Here is a 17,910-nt window from a genome sequence, read left to right on the forward strand (position 1 = left end):
ATTTAATCCAACTGGAGCACCAACATTGGTTGAAAAAGCATGAAGGGTGAATTTTTATGAGGCTAATTTACAGGGATGAGGAGTGGGGCGTGAAGCCCTCGATAATGATGTCTGCTCTCACTTAATATGAAATGTTTACAGGGGTTAGGGGTAAAGAGTGGGGTATGAAGCCCTTGATAATGATGTCTGCTCTCACTTAATATTGAATGTTTACAGGGGTTATGGTACAAGGGGTGAGGGGTGAGGATTGGGGCGTGAAGCCCTTGATAATGATGTCTGCCCTCACTTAATATTGAATGTTTACAGGGATTATGGTACAAGGGGTGAGGGGTGAGGATTGGGGCGTGAAGCCCTTGATAATGATGTCTGCCCTCACTTAATATTGAATGTTTACAGGGGTTATGGTACACGGGGTGAGGGGTGAGGATTGGGGCGTGAAGCCCTTGATAATGATGTCTGCCCTCACTTAATATTGAATGTTTACAGGGTTAGGGCGAATTTTTAAAAATAGTAGGCAGGTCTGAAGTGGAATTAAGAAAAAAAAACCCAACTTTGACAAAACAAAAAAAATGCTCATTAGGCATTTTTTTTTAAAATCTCCAAATTTGTGAACCCTCACCCCTCCCTCCCTCCCCCCCCCCCCCCCCCCCCCCCCCCAACCTATTACAGCCACTTATGTGGCTTACTCAATTGCAATTCACCGAGAGCAAACAACTAGCAAAGCATGCATTACATTAACCTGTGAAAATATGGGATTTTTTTTTACCACTCTAATCAATAGCTAATACACAACGCTGCGGCCTTTATATATTGCAACCCCCCCCCCCCCCCCCCCCCCACCCCCCAACAATGGCGTCCTTCTCCCAATTGGCTGCTTTCCCTATTAAATCCTTTAACAGTCTGACACTTTAAAAAAAATTTGAATCTGAGTCTGTTTGCCATCCTGGAATAAGGCCTGTTTCTGACCCATGTACATTGAGAATTTAATCCACATGAAAACAAAATGATGATATAAAAAAAAAAAAAATTAAGCTTTTATATAGTGCAATACAATGGATTCCTAGCCAACAGCTAAACTTAACAAGTAGGATGGGGCATGACACCTGTTAGGCGATATTACAAATTTTTTTTGCAGACAGAGACAACACTATTAATAGCCATTTTACACCTGAGTACGGTGAGAGATAGTAAGCAAAGAGCCTTTTCCCAGTACTCAACTATGTGCTGATTGAGACTCGAACCAAATTATAGGCCTAGTTTAACATTGTTGTAACGGACACTATTTTGCATCATTTTTAAAGATTTCTGTAACAATAATGAGCCCATAATTAATTGGGTTATCAGTACACATCAGCCATAATGATTTTCTACCTATGTGATTTTAGATATGCTTTATTAAAATGTTTGTAATATTATAATAGCCACATTAATTTTTTGTTGTTTTTTGTTTTGCTTTGAAATACTAATATAGCCTTTTAAGCCTAAGAAGATCAAGACAAACATTAGTGCCCAGAACTTGCATATACTGTGGGATAAGTTGTTCTCAAATAAATTCTATTACTTTTATATGTTTTGTTACAATCATTCAATCATGTTGTTTTATTTTTATATGATTACAAGAATAGTTTTCATTTTTTTCAACTCAATCTCATTAGGAATAAGATTATCACTGCAAAAGTGAGAATAAAAGTTACATGATACCACCTAAAATCCCCCGATTTCTATCACTCAAGTTTGCAGCTTGTCATTCTGCTTATTTAAAATATGTTCTCAAATTATTATTTCAAATACGATTTAAATATTTAATAATGAGAATATTAAAGAATTTCTCAAGGTAGTTCTTTCCTCTTACATATCATAAAATTGGGTAAAAACTGTATATATATATATTAATTATACATGCATGGGTGGCATCGGGGAGTATAGCATTATCCTTTGCCTTTACTGTAAAAAGGGCTTTTTTTTTTTTACTTAGTCATGCTCCAATAGTAGTGTTGACATATTTTCTAGTTATTTTATTCTTCGAAATAACTTGTTTTCATAATGCCACTGCCTTTGACATAATATTGTTGAATGGATTTGAGGTGATGGTCTAACCATAGATATCTTTACTAATTGTTTTTTCTTACTCCTCATATCACATAACCTGTTTTCCTCACACATGTGTTCATTTCTAGCAGCCACGAGGAGATGAACATTGGGAATCACCCGGTCATCGTTTGAGTACATTCGGAGATCCTACATCTCGTGCCAACAAAGCTATGTCCACATACGGTCTTCTAGAGTCTTCCACTAATAATCGCAGCAAGGCCTCTACGCTTCCAGCTAACTTTACAGTGGCTCGGCCTGCACCTGTGGCTCCTAGTATAACTGTTAGTTGTCAATATTTTCCTTTTTGCAGGCTTGCCAACCCGTATGATTTCTTAATAATGATAACAATGCTGAAAACTTATTAGCGCTATAACTCTGAGACACCAGACTCTTAGCACTTAAATTACAAATTTCTTATGTTTTAACTCTCTCCTTACCAGCCATTTTCAGAGTTTTCCCCAAAACTTCACACCCACGCAACACAAAAATAGAGTTTTCTTACTGGAACAGAAAAGCAACAAGTACATTTTATACATAATATTTTTCAGCAAAATGATCTCAACAACACAGTGTCAAGTTTGTAAAGCTATAATTTTTTAAAATCTTTAAATTTTGTGATGTACAAAAGAAATCAGAAGGACCAAATCGTTGGTTACGTCGTAACGAATGGGAGGATTTTCCTATGGTTGGTAAGGAGAGGGTTAATACACTTTGAGGTCCAAAATATGATAATGTGGGAATGTTGATTAACATATGATCAATGCAAAGGGTCAACAGTTTGTAACAAAAAGGGGGGAAAATGATAAACGTCAAACAGTTGAAGGCCATTAAATATCGTTTCCACCTAGATGAGAATCTGAGAAGCCTGAGAGATGATTGTGACAAGAAATAGAGGATTTTCCTACCCTGTACCAGCTTAACAAGTCTTCATAAATTCAGCAAATGTTAACTTTGAAATTTTGGATGGTTGCACGTGTTGACAATATGATTTTGGGGGTCAAAATCTGCTAAAATTAGCATAAATATAGGGGAGAATATGATTTTGGGGGAAAAAATCTGCGAAGATGAGCATAAATATTGGAGAAAATATGATTTTTGGGGTAAAAATATAAGAAAATGAACATAAATATTTTTGAGAATATGATTTTTGGGGTAAAAATATGAGAAAATGAGCATAAATATTGGGGAGAATATGATCGATTTTTTTCAAATGGTTGAGGTTGGTTGGCAAGTCTGTTTTTTAATTTTTTTACTCTTTTCTCAATAAGTGTAAACGATGACGTGGTAAAATAATCGTTAATCTTTAGTTTTTAAACTGTTTTTAGCCTTATCTTTCTTTTTTTTTCTTCTAATTTCTCTTTCTTATCATTTGTCAGTAAGATTATATTTTTTGCTCAACTGCCTTTACGCCTTGGGAAATCTATTCTTTCCAAAATGACAACAAAATTTAGAAATCTTTTAATAAAAATAATATAGTCAACATCTTTAAAAGTGCAAGATTGAAATTACCTCTCTTTTGGTTCATTTAATAGAAGTTCAATAACAGTTTGTTGTTTTTTTTTCCCAGTTAGCACAATTGTTTGCCTTCACTTACTTCTGACATGATAATGAGTGCTTTTTGCTGTAACTCAGTATATTTTGACTTTTGTTGTTAAATACACACCATGTCTTATCACAAACCTAACCCGCTTATAACTTGTAGACAACAGCCAATGACAGTGGCCATGTTTCAGTCGCCTAGCTATATTACCTTATATGGTGGCTTCATACAAAATGTTTCGAAATGAAGGAGGGGGTTTTGAGGTATTTTAATTTTTAGTTCTTTTCAGCAGGGACATGATGTAGAATCTTTATTTTTAAGTCATCAATTAGAAATAATATAATGATAAGTATATATTTAATAAATATATTATAGTAAGGTGACTGGGTGGGGTTCTTGGCCTTCCATAGTGGACAGGGAGGCATTTATTGTGTCTTCTTTCCCCCTATATCTGTTTTCCAACATGTTTTCTGTCTTTGTCTTGGAATGAGATTACTTGGTTTTGTCTTGGCTTTGGCCGGATACCCTGGCTGGGAGGGAAACAGTCAAATGTATCGTTAGAGTTTTGGGAGATGATATTTTTTCCTTGTAAATCATCTCTCTGTTATGCATTGTATTATTTTTTTTTTGTTATATATATAAATATATATTATAATTTGTAAACATTTGAGTGTATTCCTCTTAGTGGGCCTGTGCTGGTGTCTGGATGAGACTTTTAGGTGATCTCAAACTAAGTACACTGATAGTGTGCTCTTGGAATCTACTTTTCCTATTTGAATCAATTCTGTCTTACCTTTTCTTAGGTACATTAATTATTATTCTTTAACTTTTGACTATCCCATTTTCTTCCTTTTTACTGGTGCTGATATGACGTGTTGCAAGCGCTGTAAAACCCTTAAAATTTAAAAACAAAAGCAAACTAAGGTGAAAATATAGTTCCACATTCTTTTGCATCAACTTGGACTCTTCATAGGGTAACGTATAACGGTAGTTCATAAAATCATGTCATCTTTTAGGGTCCAAGAAGGTTTGGAACATTTTTAAGGTGAGAAGTCACAGTCACGCTCTAGCCTTTAAATGCTTCTTTTTTTCTTTCTTTCTTTTTTTTTGTTTGTTTGTTTGTTTGTTTTTTTTTCTTGTTTTTTTTTTTTTTTACGAATTAAAATTGAAATTATTAACGAAGAACATATGCAGTGTCCACATAAAGTCAAGACCTCTTGTTGGTCCCAAATTATCTGTTCTTTATCTAAGGGTGTTCCATTGATAATGCATACAGTCAACATTGCTTTAAGTTGTCAACCAATCTTACTGTTCCTAAAGGTGTTGATGTTATCAAGATTCCACTGTAATGCCTTTTGATAATGCAGTATTGTATTCCATTTAACTTTAAATCCTAAAGGTAAAACAGCTAAATTAGGTCTGTATTTTACATTTGGAAGCCACACATCTGCTTTTATTTTGTTGTTTATAATATTCTTAATCATAGGAAGCAAGGTTTTTTTTTTTTTTTTTTTTTTTCTTCTTCTTTTGTTTGTAATGAAACATTGGAGTGTTTGGTATTTCAGGAGCGTAGTGGCAGTCTAAGCTCTCCAACCCCTCCTCCAACTTCTCCCCTTAACAGTCTTACAACGTCAAATTCAAGTGGATCTTTGCAGGCCAATGATGTAAGTTGACTAATTTCTTTCCACAATAACTTAATAGGCATAGCGGCCAACTGTCATTATAATATATTGGACTCTCGCAATCTGGAGAATTGTTTTTTTTTTTTTTTTTAAGTAGACTGGTTAAATCTTTGTAAATGACACTTGCATGCTCCAGGATTATGCTTTTTGACCAGATAAACAATGAACGGAGAAAGCTTTAAATCTAGATTATATTATATGATAGTCCAAACATACTGCTCTTGTGGATCATAACGGTATTGTGCGTTAGGATGTCCCATTTCAGCCCTTTGAAAATTTGGCCGCTTTGATAATGTCGTTTGTTTTTTTGTTGTTGTTTTTTTTTTTTTTTGTTTTTTTTTTTGGGGGGGGGGGGGGGGGGGATATGAATGAAAATTTGGAATGTCTTTTTTTTTCAATTCTCAAAAGAATTCCCAGAGGTAAGGAATAAATTCTCCAATAGATCAGTGGGTATTTTCTGTCGTTTTTGAGTATTCATGAATGTTCACATCATCTTGCACAGAGGATAATAGTAATAGAACCAAAATGGCCCATGGTGTTAATCCTGGTTTCTGTTGCAGTAAACTGATAGAAGCATTTGCTTGCTGTCTTTAGATAGGACGCTAGTCTATCGCAAAGTACTTTCTTTCCATCATGTCTAAAAGATAAGATATCCTAGTCACTGCTGGGTGAACAGGGGGGGGGGGGGGGGGGTTAGAAGAAGTTTCAACTGGAATGGCCATTAACTATGTAAATCATAGCTGTTTGTATATATCGTAATGATTATTCTATCCATGCCATCATTTTATAACTTGTATTCTTGACATTTTTACAGAACGTTTTCTTTTTGAACAATGTGAGTTCAAATTGTTTTGATTTCATTCTTTTGCTTCTCCTGATCCTTGCGTTGACAGCATGATTTGCTTTCATAGCATCACGAACTGAATTGCCGAACGTTTCATCAATAATTAAGAGAATGCAAATTTTTCTGCTTGAAGCTCGAAGAAAAAAATAACAATTGTCAAATGGATGGAAGCTTTAATTTCATTGACGAAGACAGAAGATTTAAAACATTTTTTTTACACATATGTGTGGGCTTGTGTGTGGGTGGTTGTGCATTTGAGTTAATTGTAAAGCCCTGATGAGAACTTTTAAGTCGATGCTTAGGTGCTATAGAAATATATTGTTATTATTGTTATTATTATTATTATTATTATTATTATTATTATTATTATTATTATTATTATTATTATTATTATTATTATTATTATTATGTATGTATGTATGTATGTATGTATGTATGTATGTATGTATGTATGTATGTATGTATGAGTTGCATTGTACATTAGTACGGCACCTATAAGGTGCTATGCTACATCAGCATAAAAGTGTCATGGTCACAGGGAATTCACATATTGGGACCAAGCACGTCTGTTCCTGGCTAGAGTCATTATTTCGTCAATAGGCATAGAATCCAGCCCATGTAGTAGAGTGCCTGTTGGTCTAGTTGTCGAGCTCTTCAAGTAGGCAATAAAAGTACAACGCAAGAGGCGGTCTGCGTAAGATATGCCCCGCAAAGCGGAGCCTGCGTCTTATAACTGTAGTTATCAGGTCGAATCCGGGACGTTTTGCTGTTTCTCTGTAGTCCTCTCCCGTAATGATGGAAAGGTTGCGAGGCTTGGCGACTTACAGAGGGTGTAACCAATTATTATTTATTATTATTATTATTATTATTATTATTATTATTATTATTATTATTATTATTATTATTATTATTATTATTATTATTATTAATGTGGATGTTATTTTGTTAATGCCATTCTCTCAACAATATTCCATCAAACAAAGCCATGAAAGCATACTTTACACAATCAGGCCAAAACAAACATCGAGGCAAACCAACAAGAAACGTTCACACAATATTAAACATAGACTTTGAAGCGCCTCGAGAACCATCAATAGTAAAGGTCGGAAAAAGATCTTGCAGACCTACAATCCCTCGCAAAGGATAGAGGCCAGTTGAAGGAATTCGTCATTAAAATTAGAGAAGTGCTGAGACGTCCCAGTCGATTGATTAGGAGTCGGACAGCAATAAGTCCCAAGTCATTCTCACGTCTCTCATTCATATCATCTTTAATGTTTCATTCATCATGTTTTGTTTCACATAGGGGAAACCCAAAACATCCGCATTATCTTTCTTCATAAATTGAATTTAAGCGTCCATTCCATTTGACTGTTGTTGTTCATGAATAATTAGAAGAGAAAATTTTTAAAAAGATAACAAAAATTAGGGTGGAAAAATGATATTGAATTAGATTTATTTATTACGGAATGGATTTATTTGAGACAATTTATTTGTCTTATATCAGGTCTTGATTAAATGTTGTCCATGAAAGACTGTGAGACAATTTATTTGTTTTACATCTATCAAGTCTTGATTAAATCTTATCAATGAAAAACTGTTAGACAATTTATTTGTCTTACATCAGGTCTTGATCAAATCTTAACAAAAGACTGTTAGACAATTCCTGTTTGGTTTTTCAACTCCTTGTAAAATTTATTGACATTTCAAACATCAGTCTCTTGTTTGTTGCAAGAATAATTCTTTTGATACATTTGTGTCTACCTGATGACTGACGTGATGATAATGTTCTGATACAACAGTTATTGTTTAACTCCATTTCATTTTTTTATATGACTATGCACACAGGGTGGGGGGTATTTGTGTGTGTGTGTGTGTGTGTGTGTGTGTGTGTGTGTGTGTGTGTGTATGTGTGAAAGAGAAAGTGAGAGCGAGATAGAGATAGAGGGTCTTTGAATTATTAAAGAATCCTGTAATTCTGCTCTGTAATTTGTGTGTATAGCATGTCTAAAACAGAGTTAGGCACTAAATGTTTATTTTATATTAGTATGTAGAATGTTTGTGTCAAATGAATGCAGATTTATAGCTTGACAGGACTATTGGTAACTCGCTTTATTTCGTGGCAAATAAGATCATTATATTGGAATGCTGCTATGACTTTCTTTGTTTCCACTGCTTATATCATTTGAATCAAAAAAAATTTGTCTTGATACCAAAATCTTACTGTTGCACAATATATATCCTTCTGGTGGAGTTTTTCTTTCACCTCATTCAAAGATATAAATGGAAAGGAGAAAGAAGAAGAAAAAAATCATTTTGCTTGTGAATGATAAACATTAGTTTTCCAAAATGAAACTCGTATAACACGTGTGGAACTCTATAATCATTTGTATTGCTTATCCTTGAAACTTTTTACAAACGAATTTAGCATGTTCATTTATATGGAGAGAAAAATAAAGTGAGTGAATGTGACTCAAATAAAAGGGGACATCACAGACCACCAAATAAAATTTTAGCCTTTGGCCTTCCTTAGTAGACAGACAAAACATGCAGATAATGACAGGGGTTGAAGGGAGGAGGGGAGAGACAGAGAAGGAGTGAGTACACACACACACACATAAACCTTGCTCTTTCTCAATCTCTACCTTCACCACTCAAACCCCCCTCCCCCCCTCCTCCTTTTTTTTTTTCTTCTTGTAATCTGATTTCATTATATAGATGTTAAAAAAAAAAAAAAAGTTTTTCTCTGTTTTATCTTTATAGAAGAAGGCCAAGGCCGAAACGTTGTTTTGATTTGTATTGTCCCCTTTTATATGAGTGACATTCACTCACTGACTCATTTAGGCATCTCTAGTTCTTCATCGACATTAATCTGGCTCATTGCTACTCCATTTTCACCTTGTGAGTGCTAACAGTAATGTCATAGCCAAGCGTTTAGGATATAAAAATGGTAGTTGCTATAGAGAACGTTAAAAATCAACAATTTACCCCCACAAGGATTATGTGGTCTAGTGGTATGACACTCGCAGTGATGCCAAAACTCTGGTCTGGAGCAAAAAATTCCGGGCTCCGGGCAACTTCCGTCAAATTCCGGTGAGGTCAATTTGTTCCAAGGATGCCCCCCCTTTCCAACTACCACATCATCATCATTGTCACTAGTATTACAACCATCATCACTACCACTACTACTGCAACCACCACCACATCATCATTACTACCACTACTACTACAACCACCACATCATCATCAGTACCAGAACTACTACTGCAACCACCACCACCACCACATCATCATCATCATCACTACCACTACCACCATCACCATTACAATCACCACCACCACATCATCATCACTACCACTGCTACTACAACCACCACCACTACTACTACACCACCACCGCCACATCATCATTACTACCACAACCACCACCACCACATCATCATCACTAATACTACTACAACCACCAGCATCACATCATCACGACCACTACTACTACAACCACAACTACCACATCATCATCACGACCTCTACTACTACAACCACCACCACATCATCATCACTACCATTACTACTACAACCACCACCACCACTACATCGTCATTACCACTACTACTACAACCACCACCACCACATCATCATTACCACTTCTACTACAACCACCACCATCACATCATTACTACCACTATTACTACAACCACCACAACCACATCATCATTACTGCTACTACTACAACCACCACCACATCATCACTACCACTACTACTGCAACCACCACCACCACATCATCATCACTGCAACTACCACTACTACTGCAACCACCACCACCACATCATCACTACCACTACTACTACAATACCACCACCACCACATCATCATTACCACTACTACTACCACTACCACATCATCATCACTACCACTAATACTACTACAACCACCACCACATCATCACTACTACTACAACCACCACTACAACATCATCATCACTACCATTTGTACTACAACCACCATCACCACCACATCATCATCACTCCACCACTACTACAACCACCACCACATCATCATTACCACTACTACTACTACAACCACCACCACATCATCACTACCACTACTACTACAACCACCACTACCACATCATTATCACGACCATTTGTTCTACAACCACCATCACCACCACATCAACATCACTACCACCACTACTACAACCACCACCACATCATTATCATCATGACCACAACTACTACAACCACTATACCACCACCACATCATCATCACTACCACTACTACTTCAACCACCACCACCATATGTTCATCACTACCACTAACAACAACCACTATCACATCTTCATCATCACTACCATTATTACTACAACCACCAACACCACATCATCCTCACTACCACCAGTACTACAATCTTTACCATTAGGTTTTGGCGCTTTACTTCATTTGAAATAAGGAAACTTTGGGATTGTATTTGGCACTGTGTTTATGTATCATTATATAATTCTAATCAGTTATCTATTTAGAACTATACAATATGTAAACACAATAGCATTCCACTTCCTTTTTCTTGTGTACGGAAATTCCTCTTTCGGCATTGAAATTCCTACGAATGGTGTCTGAAACTCCTGTGAGCCAAATTTAAAGTTGGCGTCTCTGCACTCGTTTTCGGTTCGGAAGGTCCTGGGTTCGAGCCTCACTCAGTGAATAGATGAGTCATTGAAAAGGCTCTTTACTCATATTCTCTCATCATACTCCGGTGTAAAATGAGTACCTGGTCATTAACAGCGTTGTCTTTGTTGGGGAAAAAAAATGACATATATTATAGGCATTATCGCCTAACAGGCATCATGTCTTGTTCTACAGGTTGCTGTTGGTCAGGGACCCTTGTAAAGCGCTTTGAGCATGTTAAGTGGATATTGCGCTATATCAAGAAAAGCTCAAGATTAAATAATACTTCAAAATCCTAAAATTATGTACCCTGACATCTACTTGTATTTTCAATCCCTTTTCATGACTCAGAGATGCTCATAAAGTTCTGAAATTGGATCCAAAATTTCAGAATGTTACGAATTTTTTCGTAATAGTTGATAATTCTGTGATAGCACATGCCACATCTCTGTTACTGATCTCTTGGTGAATGAAAATGGTGGGGTTAGTGAATGGAAACAAACAGAGTATAACATAATCTTTGAAAGACGTTCCTTTTCCTTGTTGCAATTATAAACAGTACCCCCAAAAAATGGGGAGAATGTGTTTAACGTTAAAATCTATGTGTTATTATCTAATTATACAGTGGTGAAGAACTATGTTGGAAAACACAATGTCAATGAAATAATGTTGACACCAAGCACACTCTCACACCATACTCTTCCACATAGTTGATTGCCCATCATGAAAAAAAAAAAAATTCCAGACAATTATGGGCTCTTTAAAGTTAAAGTTTTGGTTCTTTTACATACAACTTGGGAATGTAAAACCTATTCTGTGCACATAATATTTTTCTCTCTTCTGTCACTTAAATCTTTCTCATTATTATATTTAAATCCTCTTTTATTTGTCTTTATTGCACTGCAATTCTTTGAAATAATATTAGCAAATTAAATGATTATGTTCTGCAAACCTTATCGACCAACGATGAGAAGAAAACCAGGATCTGCCCTGAGACGAGTTAATCTCGCACACTAGGCGTCGTGTGGCAACATCTGAGGACAGATCATGGTTTTCTTCCTATTTCGTTTAGGTTTGCTGAACGTAAACATTAACGTGCCATTAGCCCGACAAAGGCATCTATTCTTCATAATTAATACTGTGGAATGGGGTGATTAAGACCAGCCCCCAAATGTACCCCCCCCCCCCCCCCCCACCCCCCGATTGAAAGATATTAAATATAGTAAAATGTACATTGTTTGATAGATTTCACCCTTCCCCACACTTTAGAAAAGAACTTCGGACAGGTTATTCCCCTGTCAAGATATGTCATATACACCGCTTTTTAAATATCTTTATATGACATATCTTGACATTGAAATAACCTGTCCGTTGTTCTTTTTCTAAAGTGTGGGGAAGAGTGAAATCTATCAAACGATGTACATTTTATCATATTTGTTTTACATCTTTTAATCTGGGATCGCTTTTGGGGTTTGGTCTTAGCCACCCCAACTGGCCTTGGAAAAAATGAAAAGGTCACAATAATTAGCATTACAAATCAATTATTGCCCTCAGCATAATCAAAATATGCTCCATAAACTCCAAAGTCCTAAAAACAGTTTCTAAGCAACCAAACTTTGATTTTCAACAAGATTTACTGAATGAAAAACGTCTATGCAATTCTATAACTGGAGTCAAAAATTCGTATTACTACTAATTTTTCGTAGTACTAGCTGTCTTAGTCACCCCATTCAAAGGTACAATGCAAGTGAGAAAATCAATTCACGTTTTTGGAATAGACATGATTAATCTTTTCAATTGGTTGAGGCAAGTCTGGTACAGTGAATATTCTGTCTGTTGAAATCCTTTAAAGTTAAATTGTTTGAACCTCAGTTGGAAAGTTAATTGTCCGAATTGATTCCTATTTTATTTTCATGTCATTTATTTCATTTTTATTTATTTCTTGTTTTTTCGCACATGTATTGTTCATGCCAAATGCATCACATACCATGCCTGTATTTCTTGAAGCCTATATTCTATTACTTGTAATTGAGATTTGACTATGATGATCCTTACATGTGTTGTAAACATGTAATTAAAGGATTACGTAAATGATTTAAGTAAGACATTTCATTGTAAGGGCTTAGTTATTTCACTTTTTCAATTGTTGTTGATATCATCTAGAATGTTTTCATTATCCAATTTTCTTCCTTTTTACTGGTGCTGATATGACCTATATGTGCTGCAAGCGCTGTAAAACCCTTAAAAACAAAAAACAATGATATCATCAAAAGTAGCCATTAGGCCTATGGAGTCAGAGTTTATCCCAGTTTCTATAGCAGGAAATGGCAATTGCTTGCTACCTCTTGGATAAAATTCTAGTTTATCACAAAGTACTTTCCACCTTACAGATCCAGCAATCCAGTCCCCACTGGGAAAGGGGAGGGGGGGGGGGGGGGGTTTAGAGGGTCATAAAAATATCTCAACCACATCTGGGATCAATCTTTGTCCCTTTGCGTGTGATGTGAGTGCTCTACCAACAAAGCTATCAGGATCCCCAATTGTAATTAATGATAAGAGTTTACATGAAATGAATTGAATTTTTTTCACAATTCTTTTCACAGGGTGGAGAGGTTTCTAGAGTGTCACTCATTTAGAGAGTCATTTAAATCTATTGATATTTCAAGGACGAGTTCTCTGGCCAAGTTTTAAATACAAGCTTTTCCTGAGTATGGCAGTTAACTGGTTATGGTCAGCAATCTGGAAAAGAAAAAAAAGATTAGCTTCAGTTTCATGTTTTAATGGGGTTTTTTTTCTATGTCCCTTCATTATTCAGGAGGTATTTGGAAGTTATCTTAACAGAGCCAAACTCACTGACATTGGAGGCAACAAGAAAAAATCGAAGTATGTATCAGTAGTCAAATGTTTTGTTGAAAATTAAGTATGAATGAAAACTACTTTATGAACCAGTAGCACAAACACGGATTATCATTAATGTTTCAAATTACCTCTTTAATAAAGATTATATTTTTACATTATATCAGGAACAAAATGAATAAAATGATATGCTTAGAGAAGATTAGTACACTCTTTTACATTTTTTAAAAATCCTTTTTTTTTTTAAAACTTGAGCTTTTATATAGCCGGTGAGAGAATGTGAGTCAAGAGTCTTTTCCAAGGACTCAACTGTGCACCGCTCAGAGCGGGACTAAAACCCAGGACCAAAGGCAAGTGTCATACCACAAGACCATATAGTCGCATGATCGTTTGTGATCAAGATTCAGTTTGATGTGGTCAGGGAATGACAATGAAGCCTTGGATTTCTGAGAGGGATGTTTAGTTCCTTTTGTAGTGGACAGTAAGGTCACATGCTGTGTTTTCTATCCTATCCCCCTATGTCTGTTGTCTAGGTTGTTTTGTGTCTTTGTCTTGGAAAAACATTACTTAGTTTTGTAGGGAATGACAATGAAGCCTTGGATTTCTGAGAGGGATGTTTTGTTCCTTTTGTAGTGGACAGTAAGGTCACATGCTGTGTTTTCTATCCTATCCCCCTATGTCTGTTGTCTAGCTTGTTTTGTGTCTTTGTCTTGGAAAAACATTACTTAGTTTTGTCCTGGCCATAGTCCGAGTCCTTTGCTTGGAGGGAAACAGTCAACTGTGTAGCTACAGTTTTTGGAAGATTATAATTTTTTTTCTTTGTAAATCATCTTTTTGTTATGTAGTTTTAATATAATAGTTTGTTTTGAATATAAGGATCTGTAAATATTTGAGTATGTTCCTCTTTTTGGGATTCTGTACTCATATTTGGATATACTTTTTGGTGATCTCAAATGAAGCACATTAATGATTTGCTCTGGGAATTTACTTCTCTACCCTATTTTAATCAGTTTCCTTTGTCGTATCTTTTCTCTGATGCTTTTCACTATAAATCTAAATCCTAAATCTAAATCTTCCTTTTTTGTTTTAATTATAGACTTTATACAGGGCCTATCAAATAACTTTATTCATGATTAAAAAGTAGTCCTTCAGAGTCATTAGGCCCCCGGAGCCAGACTTTTTTCCTGGTTTGTATGAACAGTATCATATGCTTGCTACTCTTTGGATATGACACTAGTCTATCGCAAAGTACTTTCCACCAGATCTAACAGACCCAACAACCCATTCACTGTGGGATAGACAGGGGGGGGGGGGGGGGGGGGGGGTTCAGAAAAAAAATCTTGAGAGTACTGGGGATTGATCTTAGTCCCTTTGCTTGTAAAGCGAATGCTCTACCAACTGAGCTATCGGGGATCCCCTATTCATGATTAAACAAAAAATAAATGATGTTTGTCTTCTGTGAATATTCTTATGAGTCTTGATTTTCTTTGGACATAGAAAAAATTGGAACCAGATGTACGTGGTGTTACAAGGATCCAATCTGGTATTCTACAAGGACCAAAAGGCAGCGTCTCAAAAGCCTGGTTCTCCACATGGACGGACGGAAGGTGTCATCAGCCTTCAAGGTGCTCATGTAACATTTCAACCCCCGAAAGAAGTGACGAGCAAGAAAAACACCATTTTGGTAGGTTTTCAGATGTATGCTATAATTCATAAGATAGGTCTTTATTATTAATCGACTGTTTTAACATCTTTCTATTGAAGAGTTTTAGAGTTTTAGAACATCTTCGGATTCCACCATGTTGTTTTCATGTTTCCATGAATAAAGTTTTCATTTAACCATCTCGTCTTGGTTATTAGATAAGCTTAATTCAAGCCACTCTTTAATAAGATTTTTTGTTGTTTTTGTCTGGATATCTGTCAATTTGATTATATTTTTGGGCATGGTTCTGCCTTTACAAGCCAGAATAATACCATGTATCTGACAAACCTTAATATTTTGAGATTTTGTTTTCATTAAACAATAAGTACCTATATCTCTCATATGGAAAAGAGATGGTAGCGTATCTGCAATGCAAATTATGTTTTTTTTCAGTGGTTGAACCTTATACATGAGTATTCAATATCCAATACTCCTCAGAACAACTAGACAAACAACGAAATTCATGCATTCAAAGAAAAACCCTCTCAAAAACACTAAAACACCATTCTACAAACACAAACATCTTCAAATATTCATTTGCACCCCGCACTATCAAAGAGTGGAATGCTCTTCCTGAATCATGTGTGAACACAACAGATTTAGAAACATTGAAATGAAGATTATCAAAATTCTTCAGCCTAAACACCAACAATGGCTGTCACGTCACATTCAACAACTCTCTCCATCCTCAAATACAAATACTCAGAATTGAGTCGACTTCGAGTAACATTCAAAATATAACTGATGTGAAGTATTTTTCACGTTTCCCTGTTTCATAGAAAGTGTAGACATTTCGCATTTCCCCTGGACAGCTTCGTTGTGGGAATTTAGAGAAGTAATGTGAAATTCTCAGGAAATACCTAATATTTTATAACTCGCATTGTTTTAATCAGTTTTAGAGGAATAACAATATTACTTTTGACCAGTCTTTTAAAATGATATTTCATTGACATTTATGAGGGACATATTATATAAACCACATGTCACCAAATAAAGTTATAGCTGTTTTTATTCATTCAAAGGGGGTCCTGATAGCTCAGTTGGTAGAGCACTCACTTCACATGCAAAGGGACTGTGATTGATCCCGGGTGCAGTTGAGATTTTTTTCTGACCCCCCTGTCCACCCAGCAGTGAATGGGTAGCTGAGTCTATTAGATTTGGGGGAAAGTACTCTGCGATAGACTAGCATCCTATCCAAAGGATAGCAAGCAATTGCTATCGTCCGTTTCATAGAAACTAGGATAAACTCTGGCTCCATGAGCTGAATGGCTCTGAAGGACATTTTTTTGTTTTCATTCAAACATTGAAAGTTTTCTCAATTGTCTTCTTTTATTTTTCAGCTCTCAGTACTTTCTGGCAGTTACTTCCTCTTCAATTCTGATAGTGAAAAAACAATTCGAGAATGGTTCACCCGTATGAAAATAGTTGCAAATGATATATCTGTGAGTATTGAAATAACTTTTTCATTCACTAAAAAAATTAGTGGTATATTATTTCTGTCATTAAAATTGTTCTGAAACGACTTCCTCGTTTTCTTTTTGTCAAGTTTTGTGAAGCTTTTTAAAAAATTGGTATCCAGAAATCGTTTATTTTTCCTGCAGTTTAAAGTAAAGTAAAATGTTTACTGTTTTATCAAACATTTTTGTGTAACTAATATTGTTTGTCTCATGGATGATTATTTTTTGTTAAATATGATATTTAGCTTTCATGCATTTTTTCTTAGAGCAAAGACATTACTTTCAATTTAAAAAAAAAAAAAAAAAAAAAAAATATATATATATATATATTTTATTTATTTTTCTCCCACAGCATGGTGATTCAGGTGCCCGAGATCTGGAAGACAAGAAAAGTATGTCTTGATTAGAATATGGTGTTTTGAAGCCCATTCCTTCCATTTCCTTTCATATTTATTTGCTGGATGGGGTCTTTTGACCTCCCATGGTGGGCAGGAGGTCACTTGCTGTGGCTTCTATCCCCCTATATTTGTTTTCTGAGTTGCTCTTTCTTTGTCTTGGAATGGGATTACTTGGTTTTATCCTGGCCCTTGCCAAAGTCCTTGGCTGAGAGGGAAACAGTCAAATGTATGGTTTTTGGGAAATGATATTTTTTTCCTTGTAAATCATCTCTTTGTTATGTACTTGAATATTTATTGGTTTGAATATATTATGATTTGTATACATTGGAGTGTGTTCCTTTTTGTGGGATCCTGTTTTTGATCTCAAACTAAGAAGAGTGATAGTTTGCTCTTGGAATCTAATCTACATCTGTTCCTTATTTGAACCAACTCCCTTTGTCTTATTTTTTTTTTGCGTGTGCTTTCAACTGTAAATCTAGAAATGTTTTACTCTGCCACCCGTCTTCCTTTTTACTGGTGCTCAAATGACCTAAATGTATTGCAAGTGCCGTAAAACCCTTAAAAACAAACAAACAAAAGAGGAGAATTAAGACCTCTCCCCCCCCCCCCCCCCCCCCTATTATTTCTCTTCTTTCCCTTTTAAATCGTGTTTCAATGGGTTTCATTATTGAATGGA

At 35.6% G+C, this 17,910-nt stretch overlaps 1 protein-coding gene across 13 annotated transcripts in view; it reads left to right on the plus strand.

Moving 5' to 3' along the window:
- The window catches only part of LOC144964991 (rho GTPase-activating protein 15-like), a 43,015-nt gene that overhangs the window by 11,908 nt on the left and 13,197 nt on the right, over positions 1-17,910 (plus strand). For 6 of the 13 annotated variants that reach the window (XM_078899819.1, XM_078899817.1, XM_078899820.1 and 3 more), the window contains 7 exons: positions 2,178-2,372; positions 5,197-5,295; positions 6,128-6,148; positions 13,637-13,704; positions 15,175-15,361; positions 16,720-16,821; positions 17,189-17,228. In XM_078899819.1, the coding sequence (XP_078755945.1) occupies positions 2,178-2,372; positions 5,197-5,295; positions 6,128-6,148; positions 13,637-13,704; positions 15,175-15,361; positions 16,720-16,821; positions 17,189-17,228 (712 nt within the window). The remainder of the gene's footprint in view (positions 1-2,177; positions 2,373-5,196; positions 5,296-6,127; positions 6,149-13,636; positions 13,705-15,174; positions 15,362-16,719; positions 16,822-17,188; positions 17,229-17,910) is intronic. The other 7 variants (XM_078899823.1, XM_078899826.1, XM_078899827.1 and 4 more) reach the window with 3 other exon arrangements.

Source organism: Berghia stephanieae, chromosome 2 (genome assembly GCF_034508935.2).
Source record: "Berghia stephanieae isolate SIO BIC M18660-M18661 chromosome 2, UCSD_Bste_1.3, whole genome shotgun sequence".
NCBI lineage: Eukaryota > Metazoa > Mollusca > Gastropoda > Nudibranchia > Aeolidiidae > Berghia > Berghia stephanieae.